Raw genomic sequence first — 19,951 nt, 5'->3', positions numbered from 1 at the left:
CAGACGGAGTATAACAGGGGAATATCCATGTAGATCGCTGAAACGCGACAGCTAACAGGCCAGCCTGATCCCTAATCTTGCATCCGGCCAGGTTACATACGTTCTGACCAGGAAGCTGTAATGCGACGCTTGGACACAGCATCATCCCGACCAGGGAACCGGAAACTCAATCGTCGCGAGCCCTTTATTTCCATACTTGTCCCCTTTCCCATTATCCCATAGATCACACTGCACATACCACGCAATATGGGAATCACTGCGGAGAAAGAGAACTTCGGTGAGGGTGCTCGCCCTCCGGCTACCTCATCGCCATGCGAACCCATCGCCATCGTGGGCATGGCGATGCGCCTACCGGGGGGAGTACACAGCGGAGAGGAATTTTGGGACATGCTGATCGAAAAGAGGAGTGGTCTCTGCGATGTACCCAAAGACCGGTTCAATATCGATGCGTTCCATGTCCCGCACCAGAAGGCAGGAACGGTGCGTATAAAGCAGGCGTACTTCTTGGACGATGTGGAAATCGGGCAGTTTGACAGCTCCGTCTTCTCCAGCTCCAAGACGGAGGTGGAGCGGCTTGACCCCCAGCAGCAGCAATTGCTGGAAGTCGTCTATGAGTGCCTGGAGAATGCAGGGTCGACTTCGTGGCGCGGCAGCGATATTGGCTGCTATGTTGGGATGTTTGGCGAGGACTGGCTGGATCTCATGGCCAAGGAGACACAGCATATGGGTGGCTATCGGGTGACGGGGTATGGGGACTTCGTGTTGGGAAATCGCATTTCTTATGAGTTTGATCTGCATGGTCCAAGGTTTGCTTCTTTCCCTGTTTTGTTAATATCAGCTAACAAGATCTAGCATGACGGTCAAGACGGGCTGCTCTTCATCGCTAGTCTGCCTGGATCTGGCCTGCAAGGCGATCCGAGACGGCGACTGCGATGGCGCGTTGGTTGGCGGCACGAATCTGATCTTCTCGCCCACCATGACGCAGGCCCTGACCGATCAAGGAGTGCTGTCGCCGACCGGAACTTGCAAGACATTCGATGCAGCGGCCGATGGCTATGCCCGCGGAGAGGCTATCAATGTGATATATATCAAAAGGCTGAGCCAGGCGATCCAAGATGGAGACCCCATCCGGGCCATCATCCGCGGAACCAGCGTCAACTGCGATGGTCGGACCCAGGGAATGATCACCCCCAGCCCCATTTCCCAGGAGGCAGCAATTCGCCGTGCCTATGAGGCATCCGGAATCCGTGACCTGTCCCAAACAGCCATCGTCGAATGCCACGGTACCGGCACGGGGGTGGGCGATCCCCTGGAAGCCGCTGCCGTGGCGAAGTGCTTTGGAGAGAAGGGCGTCGTGATCACATCGGTATGAGCCCCTTGGTTGTCAGAGATGTCATTTACCCATGCCCCGCCAGGTCAAACCAAATGTCGGGCACTCCGAGGGTGCAGCTGGATTGACGAGTGTCATCAAAGCGGTCCTGGCCTTGGAGCACCGGCAGGTGCCACCGAACATCAATTTCACGGCCCCCAACCCTAAGAGTAGGTTACCCAACAATGCTATGGAAAGGTACTAGAGGGGGACTGACATCTCCATAGTCCCTTTCAAGGAGTGCAAGCTCCATGTTCCGGTCGAGGTGGAGGCCTGGCCCGAAGGTCGCGCGGAACGAGTCAGCGTCAACTCGTTCGGCATTGGGGGTGCCAATGCGCATGTTAGTGGTACAAATGAAATCTGTTGAGCCGGTCACTGACTCCAGCAGGTCATCCTTGAATCCCCCGGGCAATTTGGGGTGCAGCGCCCGTCCGCTGCTGTGCATGGCGAGGGGCCACACTTGATGCTGTTCTCCGCGCACAGTGCCGAGTCACTCGAATCGAATATCCAGTCTCATCGAGACTTCATGAAACAGGACAAGGCATCCCTGCGTGACATCGCATATACGCTGTCCAGCCGCCGGATCCCGCAGTCCCATCGAGCCTATGCCGTGGTGGATGGCATGGATATGCCGCCCGCATCGGGGACGGAGGTGGCCAAGTCAACACCAAAGGTCGTCTGGGTGTTCACGGGGCAGGGGGCGCAATGGCCGGAAATGGGCGTCCAGTTGATCGAGACGAATGCCATATTCCGAAACACGATCAGACAGCTGGACCGCTTCTTGCTTTCCCTACCAACGCCCGCACTGTGGACCATCGAGGGTAAGTGACACCCCACCTTGGCCAGTGAAAGGGATTGAGGATGTTAACCCAGACAGCCGAGCTGCGCAAGGTGAATGAGACCAGCCGCGTCTACACCCCGGAGATGGGCCATCCGTTGTCCGTAGCCGTTCAGATCGGGCTGATCGAGATCCTTCGATCGTGGGGAGTCACGCCCAGTGCGGTGTTAGGGCACTCGTCCGGGGAGCTGTCTGCGGCATATGCCAGTGGCGCCATCACCGCCGAAGGGGCCATGGCTGCAGCCACCCTTCGGGGTACCAGCAACGAACTGTCGTCCCAAAAGGGATTGATGGCCGCCATTGGGCTGGGACGCGACGAGGCGCTGCCCTTCGTCCAGCCCGGGGTGGTCATTGCGTGCGAGAACAGCCAGATGAGCGTGACCCTGTCGGGAGACGCGTCGCAGATGGAGAACGTGGTCAACAAGATCAAGACGGAGCGTCCAGAGGTGCTGGCTCGCTTCCTCCGTGTGGAAAAGGCTTTCCATTCCCGTTCGTCGATCCCACCTCTACCCTGGATGGCTACAGCTAACGCGTCGTAGACCACATGTGGGAGTATGGGCCGATGTACGAAGAAAAACTCCAAGCCGTCGTGCATAGTGTTGATCCGCGCATCCCCTTCTACTCCAGCGTCACCGGCGACCATCTGACGGGCGAGGGGGCTCTGGGGGCCTCATATTGGCGCCGCAACATGGAGAGCCCCGTGCTCTTCAACTCGGGCGCTCGTTCGGTGCTGCGTGACCACCCGGAGAGGCTGGTGCTTGTTGAGATAGGCCCTCACCCGGCGTTGAAGGGCCCCATCGGGCAGATTCTACGCGACGTTGGTCGGTCCGGGGAGGTGCATGTCGGCACCCTCCAGCGAGGTGAGCGTTGCCCGGAGAGCCTGCTCCATCTTGCAGGCAAGGTCAGTTCGTCATGGACCTGCCTCGCTACTCCTGGAAGCGCGACATCTCGCACTGGGCTGAGCCACGCGTCGCCAGAGAGTGGAGGTTCCGCGAACACCCCCCTCACGAGCTGCTTGGGAATCGCTTGATAGAACTGGGAAGCGAGCCGTGTTGGAGAAATGTTCTGGCTATGGAGAACGTCCCGTGGCTGGTGGGCCATCAGCTTGGGGGCCACACGGTATTCCCTGCTGCGGGATATATCTGCATGATTGGGGAGGCCCTGCGGCAGCTGGGAGGGGAGGTAGCGTACAGTCTTCGCAATATCAGCATTGCCTCGGCAGTCGTTCTGGAGACCGACGCAACTGTCGAGTTGTTGACGAGTCTGAAGCCAATTTCGCTCGATGCCTCGGAGAAGTCCCCGTGGTACACTTTCACAATCAACTCCTGTGACGGCACAAGATGGACCCGGAACTGTTATGGGGAGGCCAGGCCGTCTGTTGACAAGTCTCATTCACTCGAAGCGTGCGGAACAGGCCCTGCATTCCCCCGGAAGGTGGATGAGAACACTTGGTACAGGATGTTGAGCCAGGTGGGCTTTAATCACACTGGCCTATTCCGGGGATTGAAGCAAATCTTCGCTGCCCCTGTCAAGAATGAATCATCCGCGGTGGTTTCGACTACCGATTCCCATGCCCAAGCGAAGTATGCCTTGCACCCAGGAGTAATCGACCAGTGCTTCCAACTGTTCACCGTCTCGGCCTATCGTGGCCTGACCCGCGACTGTCATCAGCTCGCAGTTCCTACCTTCATCGAGGAGATTGTCATATCTCCCAGCGACGAGGAGCTGCATGTTACAGCCCTCATCCGGAAAGTGGAACGGGGGTCATTCGTCGGAGACCTTGTGGCTCAGGCCTCCGGGCAGAAGATGATCTCCCTGAAAGGATTCAAGGCATCCGCTGTCAGCGCCGACAATGATGCCGAAGAGACCCCCCTAATCAGCCGGATGGAATGGAAGCCACACGCCGACTTTGTCGACATGAGCAAGCTGGTGCACCCTCGGGAGCATTGCCCCCCGGAATGGCCCCTGTTGGAGGAACTTGTCCTCCTGTGCATGCTTGACCACCAGAGGCAGATCCAGCCATGCGACGAGACCCCCGACTATCTCCGGTCGTTTTTCGCCTGGATGCGCGCCCACGTGGAAAGGTACCAGGCTGGTACCAACACATTTATCTCCAATAGCCTTGAGCTGGGCGAGCTCCGGAGGGAGGAGAGACTGGCTCGCATCGAGGAGATCATCGCCCGAGTGTCAATGTCCCCGTACGCCCCCTTCGCGATTGCCGTGAATCGCCTCTTCCAGGCCGCACCCACCATCTTCGCGGGCGAGGCACATCCACTGCATATCCTCATGGAGGACAACGTCCTGACGGACCTCTACGTCGCTGGTGATGTTTTGGACTATGCCGAGGCACTGCAGGTCCTCGGACATACGAATCCCCGCCTAAGGATTTTGGAGATCGGGGCGGGCACCGGGGGAACCACGCACAAGGTCCTGCGTGCCCTAACTTCTTCCTTCGGGGAGCGGCTGTATGGCAGCTACACCTACACCGACATCTCCTCTGGGTTCATGTCGGCCGCTGAAGAGAGATTTGCCGACTACGAGGGCATTGAGTACGCCGTCTTTGACATCACCCAGGACCCTGCCACCCAGGGCTTTGAGCTTGGAAAATATGATTTGATTGTCGGGAGCAACGTCGGTCTCGCCATTTATATTCAGCCAGTGTCCGAGTGAGTCTAACTTGCCGCAGGTTGTGCATGCTACGCCGTCATTGCAATCAACCCTCGGCAATTTGCGTGCTTTGCTTAGCCCGACAGGCCGGCTCTTCCTGCACGAGCTTTGCCCCGGTAAGTGCTCACACTCCGTACTGTCGAGTGATAGATGAAGACTGATTTCCTGCAGAATCCAAGTTCTACAACTACATAATGGTACGTCAACCAATGCTTTGCGTCCCCGTCGAGACCTGTACCGACATCTATCAAGGGATTCCTTTCCGGCTGGTGGCTGGGTGCCAGCGACAACCGCGTAGACGAGCCATACATCTCGACCGCACGCTGGTCGAAGGAACTCGTCGCAGCAGGATTCCAGGCCCCGGAGGTCATGGTGCTGGACGGAATCGCCCCGTATCATGCCAGCGCGGGTATCATGGCTTCCAATGCCAGCAGCAAGACCGATCCCCCCCGCGTAACTTTGTTGTGCTATGGCCCAGACGGCCCTTACATTCAAGAGACCAGACGCCGACTTGAAGCGTTGAATATCATCGTAGACATTTCCCTGTTTGGTGAAATCCTCCCCCCTGACCAGGACGTCATTTCTCTGCTTGACCTGCAGCACTTTACCATCCACGACATGTCGGAGGCGACCCTGGACTCCATTCTCGGCTACCTGCAGGCCTTCGAGGGTAAGATCATTTGGGTGACACGGGCCTCCCAGATTAACTGTGAGGATCCACGGGCTGCTATGATATTGGGGCTTGCTAGGGCTGCTCGGAGGGAATTGTCTATTAAGTTGTTCACGGTCGAGCTGGACAGCGCTACACCCGTCACAGGGGGCGTGGATGCAATCACCGACATTCTTCTTCGGGTCAGTGCTCTGGATCTGCAACCAGATGCGATGGACCCTGACTGGGAGTATGCGATCGTGGACGGTGATATCCATGTTCCCAGACTGCACTGGCAGACTGTATCCGATGCCTTTGGTCAGTGTCGCGGTGGCGATCGCCCACCCGTGAAGAGCCTGACTATGAAAAGCCCTGGATTGCTGCACACGATGGGCTGGAGGGAGGAGTTGAGCACGTCCCCGAAAGAGGGCGAGGTGGTGGTTCAAACCAGGGCCGTCGGGTTGAATTTCAAGGTTTGCATTCCGGATGTGATTGCAGTTTGGGACAGACACTTACTTCCTTCCAGGATATTCTGATCAGTCTCGGTGTATTAGACAACAGCACCGACGAGTTGGGGCTCGAGGGGGCTGGGGTTGTTCACGCCGTAGGCCCGGGCGTGCAGAACATCGCGGTCGGGGACCGGGTGATGTACATGGCCAGTGGATGCTTCACCACGCATATCACCCTGCAGGAGAGCATGTGTGTTACGATGGATGACTGGATGACCTTCGAGCAGGCCGCAGCCCTGCCGTGTGTCTACGCCACTGCCTCCATGGCCCTGATCGACAAAGCCGGTTTACAACCAGGCCAGGTAGGCCCACCCTGCCCTGACTGCCACTTCATCTTCATCCAACTTCCCACTCCAGTCAATCCTCATTCACTCTGCCTGCGGCGGTGTCGGCCTAGCTGCCATTCAAATCGCGCGGATGATCGGCGCGGAGGTGAGTCCCATCCATCCCAGCAGACATGACCAGCCTGACACGGTTCCAGATCTACTGCACCGTGGGAAGCGAGACCAAAGCCCAATATCTGACCGAACATCACCACATCCACCGCTCCCACATCTTCAACTCCCGCGAATCCACCTTCCTCCGGGACGTCATGCAAGCCACCGACAACCGGGGCGTCGACGTCGTGCTCAACTCCCTGTCCGGCGATCTCCTGCACGCGTCCTGGAAGTGCGTCGCTGACTTCGGTGTCATGGTGGAAATTGGAAAACGGGACTTCCGACGTCGTGCCAAGCTGTCCATGGAGGCTTTCGAGGCTAACCGGACCTTTGTCGGACTGGATTTGTGGCAGATTTCGCTGAGTAGACCTGAGAAAACTGCGAGGTGAGGTTTCTTATATATATATAGCTATATATACATGCGTTGGGCGATCTGGCTAACTTCGGCAGTCTACTGCGGCGCTGTGTTGATTGGATCAGGGCCGGGGCCATCGTACCGGACGCAATTTCTCATTCATTCCCTGCAGGTGACATCCAAGAGGCCTTCCGCCTCATGCAGGCTGGTCGCCATATCGGGAAGATTGTGGTCAATATGCCGGAGGATGTGGACGCTCTGGTTGCCACCAGGATCAAACCCACTCCCACTCTCCGACAAGATCGCAGTTACCTTCTCGTCGGTGGTCTGGGTGGCCTCGGACGGTGTGTGGCCACCTGGATGGTGGAGCACGGGGCGCGCAGTCTCATCTTCCTCTCGCGATCTGCCGGCCAGGGCCCGGATACCCGTGGATTCCTGGATGAGCTTCACGCGCAAGGGTGCCAGGCGCAACTGGTCCCCGGAGATGTCGGCAGCATGGCAGCCGTCGAGGAAGCTGTCAGGGGCGCCGCCATGCCCATGGCCGGGGTTGTGAATATGTCTATGGTTCTCAGGGTGAGCCCTCGCCTGCAACATTCATCCCAACACCAATGCCAATCACCAATAACCATCACCAGGACATCCCTCTGGAACGAATGACCCTCTCGGACTGGACAGCTGCCGTCGAACCCAAAGTGCAAGGCACCTGGAACCTGCACCACGCCGTCTCCTCAGACCTCGACTTCTTCATCCTCTTCTCGTCCTACAGCGGCGTGGCCGGCCACTGGAACCAGGCCAACTACGGCGCCGCCAACACCTTCCTCGACGCATTTGTCCAGTACCGCCATCACAACGGCCTGCCGGCATCCGTGATCGACATCGGCGTGATGGAACGGGTCGGATACTTGTCTCGCAACGACCACATTCTCGCCCACTTCGAGCAGGCAGGATTGCACGTTTTAGGCGAGAATGATCTGCTGAACGCCATGACCCTCGCCGTTGCACGATCGTCGCCCACCGCCATCCCATCCAAGGCCACGGCAACCTACTCCTATTCCAACCCCAGCCAGATCCTCCTTGGCCTCAACACCACCATCCCCCTGTCCTCCACCACCAACCGGGTCGCCTGGAAACACGACATGCGAATGAGCATTTACTGGAACCTGAACGGCGCCACGGATCCCTCGTCCGCCGGGTCTTCGGATCAGAGCAGTCTAAGAGAGTTCCTTGCCAATGCTGCTTCCCGTCCTGCCATTCTTCTGGATGACACGGCTACCGTTGTTATCGCCACGGCTGTGGCGGGTGCGCTGGCCCATTTCTTGATCAGGAGTGAAGAGACCATTGCGCTCGGCGACTCGCTGCAGAGCCTGGGCGTGGATTCGCTGGTTGCGATGGAGGTCCGCAATTGGATTCGCCAGCAGCTGGGCGTCGAGACGAGTGTCTTTACCCTCATGCAGAGCCCGTCGCTTCTGCAGCTGGGAGAGCATATTCGGCTGGCCTTGGTTGGGAAACTTGGGGCGTAGGGATGTTGTTTGTGGGGGTAGGGGGTTGATACCTGGCTGGTTAGTTGGGGTTATATATTGCGATAGACAGAAGACCGTAAATGCAAAAAAGAGATTAATCCCTGGAAGAACTCTCGCGGATTCCTTTTCCGAGCCCCGATCGTCCGGCCGAGTCGGAGTCGCCAACCTAGGGGGGAGTTGTTGCCAACAGAAAGAGCATCTCCCTATACAACATCATGATGCACACCTCTTAACCCTCACCTCCAACACCACCGCCCCTCCCTTCCCTGGATCCTCCCCCCAAACCCGCACCAACTCCAAGCCCACTCCCCCGAACAACTCCCCAAACTGCCCCACCGTCCTCTCCATCCCCGCAAACCCACACATCATGACCAAATCCGTCTGAACCGCCCTCGCATCCACCTTCTCCTCCCCCTCACTCTCCCCCTCACCCCCCTCGGGCAAAACCACCTCATTAACCAACAACACCGAATCCTCCACCATCGCATCCCTCACCCTCCCCAGAATAACCGCTGCCTGTTTATCAGGCCAATCATGCAGCACCGTGCGCAGGAAATAGGCTTTTGCGCCGTTCACGGGCTGCGGCGTGAAGAAGTCGTATTCTTGGATTTCGATTCCTGCTGTCGATAGTTTATCCTGCGTTTGGGCGTGGGCTTGGGTATGAAGGTCGGAAACCACGGATGGAAGATCCTGCAAGATAACCCGACCAGGCATATCGGGATATTGGTCCCGGAAGGAGAGGAGGTCTGCTCCCTGGCCACCCCCGATATCGACGATCAGGGCGCGGGAGGGGTCTGATATGGTGAGGCTTTGGGCGGCGGGGAAGAGGGTATACCAGGGTGTGCTGCCTCGGCGCAGGTCGAGGCTCATGACGGTGTTGAAGGCCGTTTGGTAGATTGGGTTCTGGGACAGCCAGGTGAAGAAGTGCTCCTGGGTTTGGAAGGCGTGCTGGAAGGGGCTGCTGTATGCGTCGCTGGGGTTCACGTAGCCGGTTTGTTGGAAGTAGGTGGGCAGGTGGGTCATTATGCGGAGGAATAGGGTTCTGCGTATACCGTTGGTATACCTAGTTGTTAGCGAAGGTGGAAATGTTGGTTGGTAAGGTGGGGTATAGTAAGTCGGGGTGTGCTCCGTATAGGTAGGGAATATCCATACCCATGCACCACCCCCGCAGCCAGCGGCGAGGAACTCCTCAACGCATCCGACAGCTCGGTCGCATGATAGACACCCTTCTCCGGATTCCGCAACACGCCCATAACAGCCAAGAAGCGTGCAACCCGGGCTGTCATCCAACCCCACGCAGTCAGCATTCTCCCCAACCCTTGGAACGTTTATCTAGACAGTGCATACCAACAAGCACCCCATCCGCATCCACCCTCTTCGCCATCTGCGCCGTAGTAGCCACGCCTCCGAGTTCCGCGATGGCGTCGAAGAGTTTCATGTCGACTGCGAGTCGCAGGAGCATGGCGCGGTGGCTCTGTTTTCATCCGTTCAGTTTGCGTTCGTGCAAGTATGAATAGAACAGAACGGGGAAGGGAGTCAAGGCTGAGGAGAGACATACCCCGAAGACGGTCCGCATGGTGAACTCCATCGGGTTTTGGAGTTTCTCTTGCAGCGTCTCGATGCGCGAGAGGAGGTGTCTGCGGGTTGTTTCGTCCGGGGGGGTCCCATGGGAGGTGAGGGAGGTGAGGGTTGTGTCGAGGTGGTGGAGGAGGGCGGAGTAGGGCATGATTTCTGCTTGGCACTAGTGTATTGTAGGAGTGGGATGGATGAGATGGTTGATATGTTGGCTGTATTCTGGATCGTTGTGGTGTGATCAGTTGGCGTCTGCAGGGTACACTGATAATGATATTTATATCTCAATTCTACAAAGACCATATCTTCAACCCCGGGATTAACTCATCCTAGGACCGAACACCAAATCTCGGTGTCGAATATACTATACTTCACTCCCGCGCAGAAAAGCCGACCCCGACCCCGAGGAAAGCGTGGGGCGGGTGCGATTCTCGGTCTTGCGCGCGAGACCCGAACTTCGGGGCCGAGGACAGCGGGTTGTCCGGCTTTTCAACTTCAAGTTTTAAGTACCATATCTAGCAAGTCAGTGGTATTTTCTTTGTGTAACTGTGACGTACTAATATCCAGACCGTAATTTAAAATTCGTCACATACGTTATTGTTATCATATTAGTACTTTAGATTTCGTCATGAGTGAAGGGGATGTGCGAAACTACAATTATATATATATCTAATCTTGAGAAAGAACACTTCACCTCAACCAACATTACTCGAATCCAACATCTGCAGTTTATCTAGAGTACGCTCGGTCTCTGTCGATCATTTCATCACAGACTAAGTTCTATTCGGCGCTACTCTGAAGAATCAACTAGTTGGATAGGTACGATGGTCCCATTCCGCACCGTCATTTCTCGGAGAAGGTTTCCGGTGGAAACGTCTACGGGAAACCTCTGGCTGTTGTATGGCTCGCCCATCCAGGCACACCAGGTGAATTAGAACTATCTGAATTCCGAACAAAAGAAATACTATCCACTGTGGCAGCAAAGGCACAAAGAAAAGAAAAGAAAGAGATACCAGGTCGACGCACCGAGTCCTCTCATCTGTCCAAGGGGACGTGGACGCGATCGCCTGCTTGACGCAGAGAGAGAGAGAGAAAAAAAAAGAAAAAAAAAAAAAGAACAATGTGGGGAATTTAACACACTGAAGGAGAAAGGAAGAGAAAACCATGGACAAAAGAGAAAATAGTGATCAACACGAAGAAAATCCTAGCGCATCCCAATGCTTATGAGGAAAGACACAGACAGGAAATATGACAAAGAAAGTAGTAGCGAAGACGCCAACAGCGCAAGTCAGGCAGTCGGTCAGTCGACCCAGGACTCGGCGCCTGGTCGCCGTATCCTACACCCAAGACGGGAAAGTTCCATCATCAACATCACGTCGTCCCATACACGTAATCGTTCGTCCCACTTCGTCGCGTCGTGACTTAGACGTTCTTGTACAGCAGCAGGGGCTCGCCGACGTTCTCGATCTCCGGGATGGTGCATTTCAGGTCGAACGCCTTGGCCAGCACGATCTTGAAAATCTGCGAGGGTCAGTACGGGCACTGCAGGAGGTCGGGCCGGCCTACCTTCTGCACGTTGATGCTGTGGCTGGTGCTGCTGAAGATCAGGCTGGCTTTCATGGCTTTGGCGAACCGTTTGGCCTGCATGCGGTCAGTGCGCGCTAGGACTCGTCACATGTGCCGAAACCGAAACCCACCTGGATCGAGATCTCTTCCTGATCCTCGCGGGGAAAGTTGACGAAATGGTCGTACTTGGTGCCGATCAGGAACGGGATGGCGGTCTTGTTGAACCCGCGGCCCTGGCGGTACCACTCCTTGATCGAGTTCAGGGTACTCTTGCGGGTGAGGTCAAACATGAAGAGGATCGCGACGGCATCGTTGCACACAAGGGGCAGCATGTTGACGAACTCGCGCTGGCCACCCAGATCCCAGATAGAGAAGGTGATTTCGGTGTTCCGGATCGAGATAGTCTTTTCCATGAAGTTGACGCCTGGTATGCCTGGTCAGTCTATCGGGCCCCCGCGCATCGAGACAGCACAACCTACCCAACGTCTGAATGTAATCCTCGTCCCAGCTACCCTCCACGTATTTCACCATCAGGCTGGTCTTTCCGATCTGGGCGTCGCCCACCATGCCGACCTTTATCACCACGCTGTTCTTGGTCGGCTGCGACGGCTGCTTCGAGGGCGCGTCGTGTGTCGGCTGTACGAGTCCATGTCGCTCGGTGCCGTTGGACAGACCGGAGCCGGGTCGGGAGGAGGAGGAGGGCAGGGAGGGCTGATGGGTCAAGGGGGAGAAGTTTTGCCGGGGCTGGTCGCTGTCGGGATGGTAGTCGCGGGCGGGGGAGTTGAACTCGAAGGAGGAATAGTGGGCGCGCGAGTCGCTGCTGTAGCCGTTGGTGTTGGGGAGCTCATCGGGCGGCGCCATTCCGCTGCTGCGTGTGGGAGCGGCGAAATCAAGGCTCTGCGGGGGATCGAAATGCAACGACGGGGACGGAGATGCGACGTCTGAGGCACCAGCCACGGGCTGCTGCGGCGAGTCCATGGTGGGAAGGGACGCGTTGGGGTCTGGACGGGCTCTGTGGGCGGGCGTGGATAAATTGGTTAGTGCCAGGCGTAAACACGGTCGATAGCCGGGTGGAGCGGGGATGCTGGGAGGCTGAGACCAACCGAATTTGAGGACTGGGGGGGGGGGGGGGAACCGGCACCCATCCAACGGGTCGGAAGGAAGAGAGCGTCGTGCGAACGAGCTAGACGACTGATATGTCAGTTGCAGACCCCAAATGGGAGAGAGATGGAGGGGCTGTGAGGATGGGTGGGCAGGTATGCACCGTTCTTTGCAGGGAGGATCAAACAATGTGACAGGTGCACTAGTCGAGGCGCGCAGCCATGGGAGCCTGACGAGGAAGAGGTCAGGCAGTCAGGCCAGACAGACAGACAGACAGACAGACGAGAGAGTGAGACCACAGGGAGTGGAATGAATAGTGGGGATTTCAGCAAAGACCAGAGGGTGAAACGAGAGCAGGAAGAGAGAGGACCAGCAGAAGCAGCAGCAGCAGCAGCAGCAGCAGTAGTAGCAGCACAACCCCCCTTGAAGAGGAGGAGCTGAGCGGCTAACGAGCAGCAGCAACACGAACAAACACCGCCACAGCTCCTCTCAGCTCAGCTCCTCTCAGTTTCCCCCCCCGACAAACCGCAAAAAGCGGGCGCCAAACTCCGATCGACGCTAGGCCCGATCCAGCCCTAGCGCCGGTATCCCGTGGATGTCGGGCGGGCAGACGTGGCAGAAAAGGTGGATGGCCGAAAAATGCAGGCCCGAGGAAAAAAAAAAAAAAAGTCAGAAGTTGCCCGACCGGCAGACGATCGATCATTTCCTCTCCAGCATCGCCCGCTGTACGACACTGGTCCCTCACATTCTCCCGCCATGTCGAAGAGATCCGCCGACGTCGCCGACGAGCAGTCCGCCGCCCTCAAGGCTGGCGATCGCCCCGTCGTCGATTCCCTCCCCGACGAGGTGGGGGAGTTCGAGGATGAGTTCGAGGACGAGTTCGAGAGCGAGGATGAGATCCTCGAGGCCGGTGTCGATGGCCGTCCCGATGCGGAGCGCGAGGAGGAAGAGAGAGGTATGCCTGCCTGCACTCCCCAATGACGCTTCCCCGGTCGCATGCCGCCATCTTGCTCGTTTCACGCAAACCCCGCTGACTGCAACCTGCAGATGCCATGGAAGTAGACAAGCAGACCTTCATTCCCGGACGGACAAAGCTTGCCCCCGGAGAGGTCCTCTCCCCCGACACGTCGACCTACGACATGCTCCACACCCTCAGCACCCCCTGGCCCTGTCTCTCGTTCGACATCGTGCGCGACACCCTGGGCGACAACCGCAAGACCTACCCCGCCACCGTCTACGCCGTCACCGGCACCCAGGCCGAGGGCAAGCGCGCCAAGGAGAACGAACTGATGGTGCTGAAGCTGAGCGGCCTGAGCAAGATGGAGAGGGACGGCGAGACGGACTCCGAGAGCGACTCGGACTCCGACGACGACATGGGCGAGGCCATCCTCGAGCACAAGAGCATCCCCCTGGGCTCGACGACCAACCGCATCCGCACCCACCAGACCCCCAACCAGTCCGGCGACTACTCCAAGCCCCCGCAGACCATCACCGCCACCATGCTGGAGAACGCCCAGGTCGTGATCCACGACGTCACCCCCCATCTCACCAGCTTCGATGTCCCCGGCACCATCCTCCCCCCGTCCGCCTCCAAGCCCCTGTCGACCCTCCGCATGCACAAGTCCGAGGGCTACGCGCTCGACTGGTCCCCGCTGCAGCCCCTCGGTAAGCTGCTGACCGGTGACAACGACGGGCTGATCTACGTCACGACGCGCACCGAAGGCGGCGGTTGGGTGACGGACAACCGGCCCTTCACCGGCCACCTGTCGTCCATCGAGGAGCTGCAGTGGTCGCCCAACGAGAAGAACGTGTTCGCGTCGGCCAGCAGCGACGGCAGCGTCAAGGTGTGGGACGTGCGGTCCAAGTCGCGCAAGCCGGCCGTGGACGTCAAGGTGTCCAACACGGACGTCAACGTGATGAGCTGGTCGAACCAGACGTCCCACCTGCTGGCAACGGGCGCGGATGACGGTCAGTGGGCCGTGTGGGATCTGCGCCACTGGAAGCCGAACCCGTCGGCGCCGTCGGCGCAGATCACGGCGGCCCCGGTGGCCTCGTTCGACTTCCACCGCGAGCCCATCACCAGTATCGAGTGGCACCCGTCGGACGACAGTGTGGTGGCGGTGGGCTCGGCCGACAGCACGGTGACGCTGTGGGATCTGGCGGTGGAGCTGGACGAGGAGGAGAGCCGCGAGGCCGGCCTGCAGGAGGTGCCGCCGCAGCTGCTGTTCGTGCACTACATGGACTCGGTCAAGGAGATCCACTGGCAGGCCCAGATGCCGGGCACCATCATGGCCACGGGTGGTGCAGGGTTTGGGTAAGTTTATTCTCACCACCATTCTCCTTATCGTCCCGTCCGCAATGAGTATCGATGATGCTAACCCCCCTCCAGTGTGTTCAAGACGATCAGCGTGTAGAGAATCGGAAGAAAAGTGCCATTTCAACGAATGCATATAGGCCGTTGGTGCGTTTGATTGCGTTATACCACTTTATGTTAGGTTTATGAACAGAGTTTAGATTACAATGATGAGCATGATGAAACCACATGAACTACTAGATTCATCCTTCTTCCTGATAGATTCTGAGATACCGTGTTCCCATCTGGGCGGCTATCCACCTGAAGCTGGACATGCATACATCAGTATAGGCTGCCTGGTTGTTAATCCTTCGAATGGATGAATTTCCAGTAGGATGGAGGCGGGTAGAGGAATAAATGTATATATCATAGTAGGCCGCTGGCGGAAGTTACCGCGAGGTTGTGGCCAGTTGTGGCCAGTTGTGGCTAGTTGTGACCAGTTGCATAACAGTTCCTAATAGTTGCTGACTAAAATAAATAGTAAGCATCCCTATTATACTGTATATAATAGTTATTACACTATTTTGAAACTATATTTAAGAAAACAACAAGAAAGTAACTGTTTGAAGCTTATTTTATAATTATTTATTATTATTAAAAGCTTATTACTTTTCTATTTCTAATCTATCTACAAATAATTATATTACTATTTCTTTTTTTTTATAGTAAGTAAGTTCTCCACAGGTTATTCACTGAATCACTGTTACCTTACTGTCAATTCACTGTCAATTTACTATCAATTCACTGTTACTTCACTCTCTTCTTATATATATTACATCTTTCTCTCTTCTCATTCTCTCACTCTTTCTCTTCTCTACATCACTCTCTTAAGTTGTTTCTGTCACTTCCTCCCTCCCTCTCTCTCAATCTTTTACTATCTCTCTCCTTTACACTTCTTCTTCACAACTAGACCGTCATGGAGAAGGCTACCAGCATCAAAATGGCAGAAACGCCCGAAACGCCCGAAGAAACAGTCATCCATTGGTCGAGAGGTGAGCTGAAATGCTTTTGCAGACGACGCAAGGAGACAGTACTAATATGGAAGAAATAGGTAACAAACACAGCTTAGAACCCTCCTCTGCAAGCAACAATACAGCAGAGGTGACAGCGGCACAGGAGCTGGCCAAGAAAGGCAAAAGGGGACTGCTGGAGTTACTGAAACTCAATTCCGAAGACGACTGGAGGGAGTGGTTAGTGTCAGACTTAGTCAAACCGTACTGGCTAGATGTGATAGAATAAACCAGCTATCGGGATAAAGGTCATCGGGATGACGTATTATAGTGGTTGTGAGAGTCGTGTCATCGGGATGACGTGTTATAGTGGTTGTGAGAGTCGTGAGGTCATCGATAGTGGTTCTACACCTCTCCGGCACCTATAAGGTGCCGATCCCTCTGTAAGGAGCTACTGATCCTTCAAGAATCAGTCTATCTCGTGGATATAGGCTACCTTTATCATTGTCAAACGAATACACGGTGTTTCATGATTGATTCCTTACCTAGTCGACAGGCTTTCTACCCTGACAAGTAGATCCTATCACATTCTGATCCTTCTCTTTTCGACTACCTAAGGAAGATGCCACCCATTGAAGATAGTGAAGAAATGGAAGCACTCAGCGATCGAATCGATCCAGAACCCTCGCCGAATACCGTTCCCACCGTTGAAGAGATTCAACAGCTAGAAGATCATGTTCATCGATTGGAACAAGCTACCAACTTACGGCGAAGAATAGCTCACCTCCAAAGGAATGGCTCCCCGAGCGAAACCTCCTCGAGACACTACCGATCCTCCCCCGAATCAGAAAAGGATAAGAGAGAGATCAAGTTTAAAGATATCCCTCGCTTTGCCCTGAACTTCAACCTCCAAAAACATCAAGAATGGATCACCGATTTGGAATATATATTCAGAGGCGCACCCAAGAAATATTCATCAGAGGAACGCAAGATCCTCGCTGCTATCAGCTATATGGACCCAGCATATAGACAGAGATGGTACCGTTTTGTGGACGATAAGAGTCCGGAAGAGAGACGATTCCTCGAGAAATCATGATCTCGGTTCAAAGATTGGACTCTTACACTGATTCGGAACGCTGCCACCCTTCAATCAAATACTATGACCCAACTTGAACGGGCTCACCAGCGATACGGCCAGGATCCGCGAGAGTCCCATACTTACCTTGATACCTTGGAGCAACACTTTCCTCGCCAAGCAGAAAAGAAAAGGGCCTTATCCTACTTTGCTAAGCTACTACCGGATCTAAACCATTATATTCAAGAGCATATTCCCCACCTACCAGAGGAGCGGGACGAAATGGTGGCTATCGCTACTCACTATTACGAACTGTGGGAAAATAGAGGAAAACGCAAGCGAAACGATAACCGATTCAGTGGTTATAAGCCACGCAAGCGCTTCCAAGAAACCACTAGTAAAACCATTAAGGAAGATGTCCCGAATCGCAGGGAAAACCCCATCGGAAAGGATGGCAATCGATTACGATGCTTTATATGCAAAAGTACCCAACACCTTGCGAACCGACACCCTACCGAAGGCAAAAGGGTTCAATCCGCTAGAACCTACCAATCCTCATCGGATTCAGAGGGAAAAGTAGAGGAGTTGGGATAGGCCCTACGATTTCGACTCCTTCACCTACAGTAGGGACTACACATCGTTTTCATGTTCCTATCCGCATCCGAAACAGCCTCGAAACCTTTGCGGACCTGGATAGCTGCGCCGAAGTGGATGTTATTAGTTACCAGTTTGCCAAAGCCTATAACCTCCAACGTGCCCCGGTTACTGCGCCAAAGATTGAAGCCATCAATCGAATCACCACTCCTACCTATGGTGTATGGAAAGTCCCTATTACCGCTACCGATTCGCGAGGAGGCACCCGTACTTTCGAACGGTATTGTGTAGGGATTGACCGGGACCCCCGACTGGAAGGCAGCCCTGTACTACTTTCAATGACTACGCTTCACGATCTATACATTACCTTATCAGCATGGAACCGCCAGTGGTGGTTTAGCGTACCGTCTATTTCGCTGCTTTCCGTTACTCAATTTACTAAAGCAACTCGAAACTCAGCAAGAGTGTACGCCATTGTTAAGCTCCCCGAAGACGTCTGGCTACCAGAAGAAGAACCTCGCGATTCGTCACCGAACCCTGAGGTAATTCCCGTTGAACTCAAGCAGTTCCAAGATGTATTCTCTATGGATTCCTCCCAACAGCTACCTCCTCATGGCCCTGCGGACCACGCCATTGACATTAAACCTAATGAAACACCCCCTTACGGTCCAATATACCCCTTATCCGAAGCTGAACTTAAGATCCTACGAGAATATATCGAAGAGAACCTGAAACTAGGCCGAATTCGACCTTCAAAGAGCCCTGCTGGAGCCCCTATTCTCTTTGTACCCAAGAAAGATGGTAGCTTACGCCTTTGCGTAGACTACAGGGGTCTCAATAAGGTTTCTATCAAGAATCGCTATCCCTTACCTCTTATTTCGGAGATTCTTGACAGGGTTTCGGGAAGTACCTACTTTTCAAAGATCGATGTCAAGGATGCGTACTACCGAATCCGCATCAAGGAAGGCGATGAATGGAAGACAGCGTTTCGCACCCGATACGGCCACTTCGAATACACGGTCATGCCATTTGGATTGACTAACGCTCCAGCAACTTTCCAAAACTATATGCATACTGCGCTTCGAGGACTCCTCGATGACTTTTGTATAGCGTATCTGGATGATATCCTCATCTTTTCGTCAGATAAGGAATCTCATACAAAGCATATTCATCAAGTTTTGGAGAGGCTTCGAGAAGCTCAGCTCTATGCAAAACCATCGAAATGTTCATTCTACCAATCCCAAGTCGAATTCCTGGGGTACATCATCGACTCTGACGGAGTATCCATGGATCCTCGACGGGTAAACGACATCGTTTCGTGGCCGATTCCCGAAAGTTACCATGATGTCCAGGTCTTCCTTGGATTCTGCAACTTTTACCGACGATTTATTCAAGACTACTCTCGTATTGCCTTGCCCCTTACTTCTTTGCTTCGTGGAACAACCAACGGGCGGAAGCCAGGGAAGGTCCATCTAACCTTAACCGAACGGACTGCTTTCCGCCGCCTTATTGCTGCCTTTCAACAAGCACCTTTACTAATGCATTTTGATCCTACGAAACCCCGCCGTTTAGAAACTGATGCGTCAAAAGAAGGGATGAGTGGCATCCTATCCCAACCTGACACCAAGGGTGTATTCCATCCAGTTGCATTCTGGTCCCGTAAGTTCTCCGGTGCCGAGCTAAACTATGGTACTCCAGATCAAGAGCTATTCGCTATCGTTTACTCTTTTAAACAATGGCGACAATATTTAGAAGGCGCTCCCCAAACAATCGAGGTCCTATCAGACCATTCGAACTTGCAATCTTTTATGCGTCAAACCCGGGTTAACGGGAGGCAAGCTCGATGGCTTATGAGTCTAATCCCCTACGATTTCATCATTAAACATAGAACAGGGAAATCAAACCCAGCAGATGGACCCTCCAGAATGCCTTCTGGATCTCAAGTGAAACCTGCTCCTCAAGAGGAACTGTTGACCCCGATTCGAGCGCGATTCGTGGGCGTATCGTCCCTGACAATAAGGGATCTTGTCAAAGAAAAAACCCAGTTCGAACCTCGAGATGCGCAGGGTTACCCTGGGTTCGATACCCGCATTGCGTTGAGCTCAAAGGACCCCAATGGTCGAGCCGGTATAGAGACAGCTGACTGGGCTGCTTGGGAGAACTTATCTCGAGAGAGATTCATTCCCCAATCTACGGCGTCACGAGTGTGTGCCGCGGAAGTTTCGTACTCGGATACATGTAATTCCGAACTTCAAGAGATGATCTTGCGTTTGCAGAACGATGATCCAGAGACACAACGGCGAAAGGCTGCTGTTCAACAAAAGCAATCGGGCCAAAAGCATTGGACCATTAAAACAACTGGTCATATCTGTTTCAAAGACCGATACTATATCCCC

The 19,951-nt window shown here is 54.9% G+C and overlaps 5 protein-coding genes across 5 annotated transcripts; 3 read left to right on the top strand and 2 right to left on the bottom strand.

The window, feature by feature from the left end:
* Positions 1-246: 246 nt before the first annotated feature.
* Positions 247-8,344, top strand: BO70DRAFT_414713 (reducing polyketide synthase sphB; the record flags this gene model as incomplete). The annotated part of the gene is made up of 15 exons (XM_025547354.1): positions 247-806; positions 853-1,366; positions 1,416-1,539; positions 1,597-1,709; positions 1,758-2,190; positions 2,247-2,696; positions 2,747-3,067; positions 3,109-4,838; positions 4,894-4,994; positions 5,105-5,996; positions 6,050-6,334; positions 6,390-6,464; positions 6,514-6,854; positions 6,920-7,397; positions 7,460-8,344. 15 exons carry the CDS (start codon positions 247-249, stop codon positions 8,342-8,344), a joined length of 7,302 nt encoding a protein of 2,433 aa, XP_025396004.1.
* A 213-nt stretch (positions 8,345-8,557) lies between these two features.
* BO70DRAFT_382118 (S-adenosyl-L-methionine-dependent methyltransferase) lies at positions 8,558-10,070 on the bottom strand (the record flags this gene model as incomplete). The annotated part of the gene is made up of 4 exons (XM_025545516.1): positions 8,558-9,386; positions 9,497-9,623; positions 9,692-9,818; positions 9,903-10,070. The coding sequence occupies 4 exons, from the start codon at positions 10,068-10,070 to the stop codon at positions 8,558-8,560; spliced, it is 1,251 nt and encodes a 416-aa protein (XP_025396003.1).
* Positions 10,071-11,245: 1,175 nt separating this feature from the next.
* BO70DRAFT_365224 (Spg1/Tem1 GTP-binding protein) lies at positions 11,246-12,489 on the bottom strand. Its single transcript, XM_025544012.1, has 4 exons — positions 11,962-12,489; positions 11,614-11,906; positions 11,483-11,557; positions 11,246-11,437 (listed from the first exon to the last, which is right to left on the bottom strand). Exons 1-4 carry the CDS (start codon positions 12,458-12,460, stop codon positions 11,339-11,341), a joined length of 966 nt encoding a protein of 321 aa, XP_025396002.1. The 5' UTR covers positions 12,461-12,489; the 3' UTR covers positions 11,246-11,338.
* A 780-nt stretch (positions 12,490-13,269) lies between these two features.
* BO70DRAFT_431999 (ribosome biosynthesis protein RRB1) lies at positions 13,270-15,122 on the top strand. The gene is made up of 3 exons (XM_025548279.1): positions 13,270-13,538; positions 13,631-14,897; positions 14,973-15,122. Exons 1-3 carry the CDS (start codon positions 13,340-13,342, stop codon positions 14,995-14,997), a joined length of 1,491 nt encoding a protein of 496 aa, XP_025396001.1. The 5' UTR covers positions 13,270-13,339; the 3' UTR covers positions 14,998-15,122.
* Positions 15,123-15,544: 422 nt separating this feature from the next.
* Positions 15,545-16,982, top strand: BO70DRAFT_431998 (uncharacterized protein; the record flags this gene model as incomplete). The annotated part of the gene is made up of 3 exons (XM_025548278.1): positions 15,545-15,928; positions 15,988-16,126; positions 16,679-16,982. The coding sequence occupies exons 1-3, from the start codon at positions 15,853-15,855 to the stop codon at positions 16,980-16,982; spliced, it is 519 nt and encodes a 172-aa protein (XP_025396000.1). The 5' UTR covers positions 15,545-15,852.
* Positions 16,983-19,951: the final 2,969 nt, after the last annotated feature.

Source organism: Aspergillus heteromorphus (genome assembly GCF_003184545.1).
Source record: "Aspergillus heteromorphus CBS 117.55 chromosome Unknown BO70scaffold_29, whole genome shotgun sequence".
NCBI lineage: Eukaryota > Fungi > Ascomycota > Eurotiomycetes > Eurotiales > Aspergillaceae > Aspergillus > Aspergillus heteromorphus.
The sequence above is the reverse complement of the archived record's forward strand: the minus strand, read 5'-3'. Positions and strand labels throughout refer to the sequence as shown.

What these genes read in the sequence shown, in the direction of transcription:
- BO70DRAFT_365224 (XM_025544012.1), bottom strand. Translation starts at nt 12,460, where the DNA reads ATGGACTCGCCGCAGCAGCCCGTGGCTGGTGCCTCAGACGTCGCATCT. An exon ending in GGATTACATTCAGACGTTGG is followed by an intron (nt 11,907 to 11,961) that starts GTAGGTTGTGCT and finishes CAGGCATACCAG; the next exon opens with GCGTCAACTTCATGGAAAAG. An exon ending in ACAGCATCAACGTGCAGAAG is followed by an intron (nt 11,438 to 11,482) that starts GTAGGCCGGCCC and finishes TGACCCTCGCAG; the next exon opens with ATTTTCAAGATCGTGCTGGC.
- BO70DRAFT_431999 (XM_025548279.1), top strand. Translation starts at nt 13,340, where the DNA reads ATGTCGAAGAGATCCGCCGACGTCGCCGACGAGCAGTCCGCCGCCCTC. An exon ending in GCGCGAGGAGGAAGAGAGAG is followed by an intron (nt 13,539 to 13,630) that starts GTATGCCTGCCT and finishes TGCAACCTGCAG; the next exon opens with ATGCCATGGAAGTAGACAAG. An exon ending in ACGGGTGGTGCAGGGTTTGG is followed by an intron (nt 14,898 to 14,972) that starts GTAAGTTTATTC and finishes ACCCCCCTCCAG; the next exon opens with TGTGTTCAAGACGATCAGCG.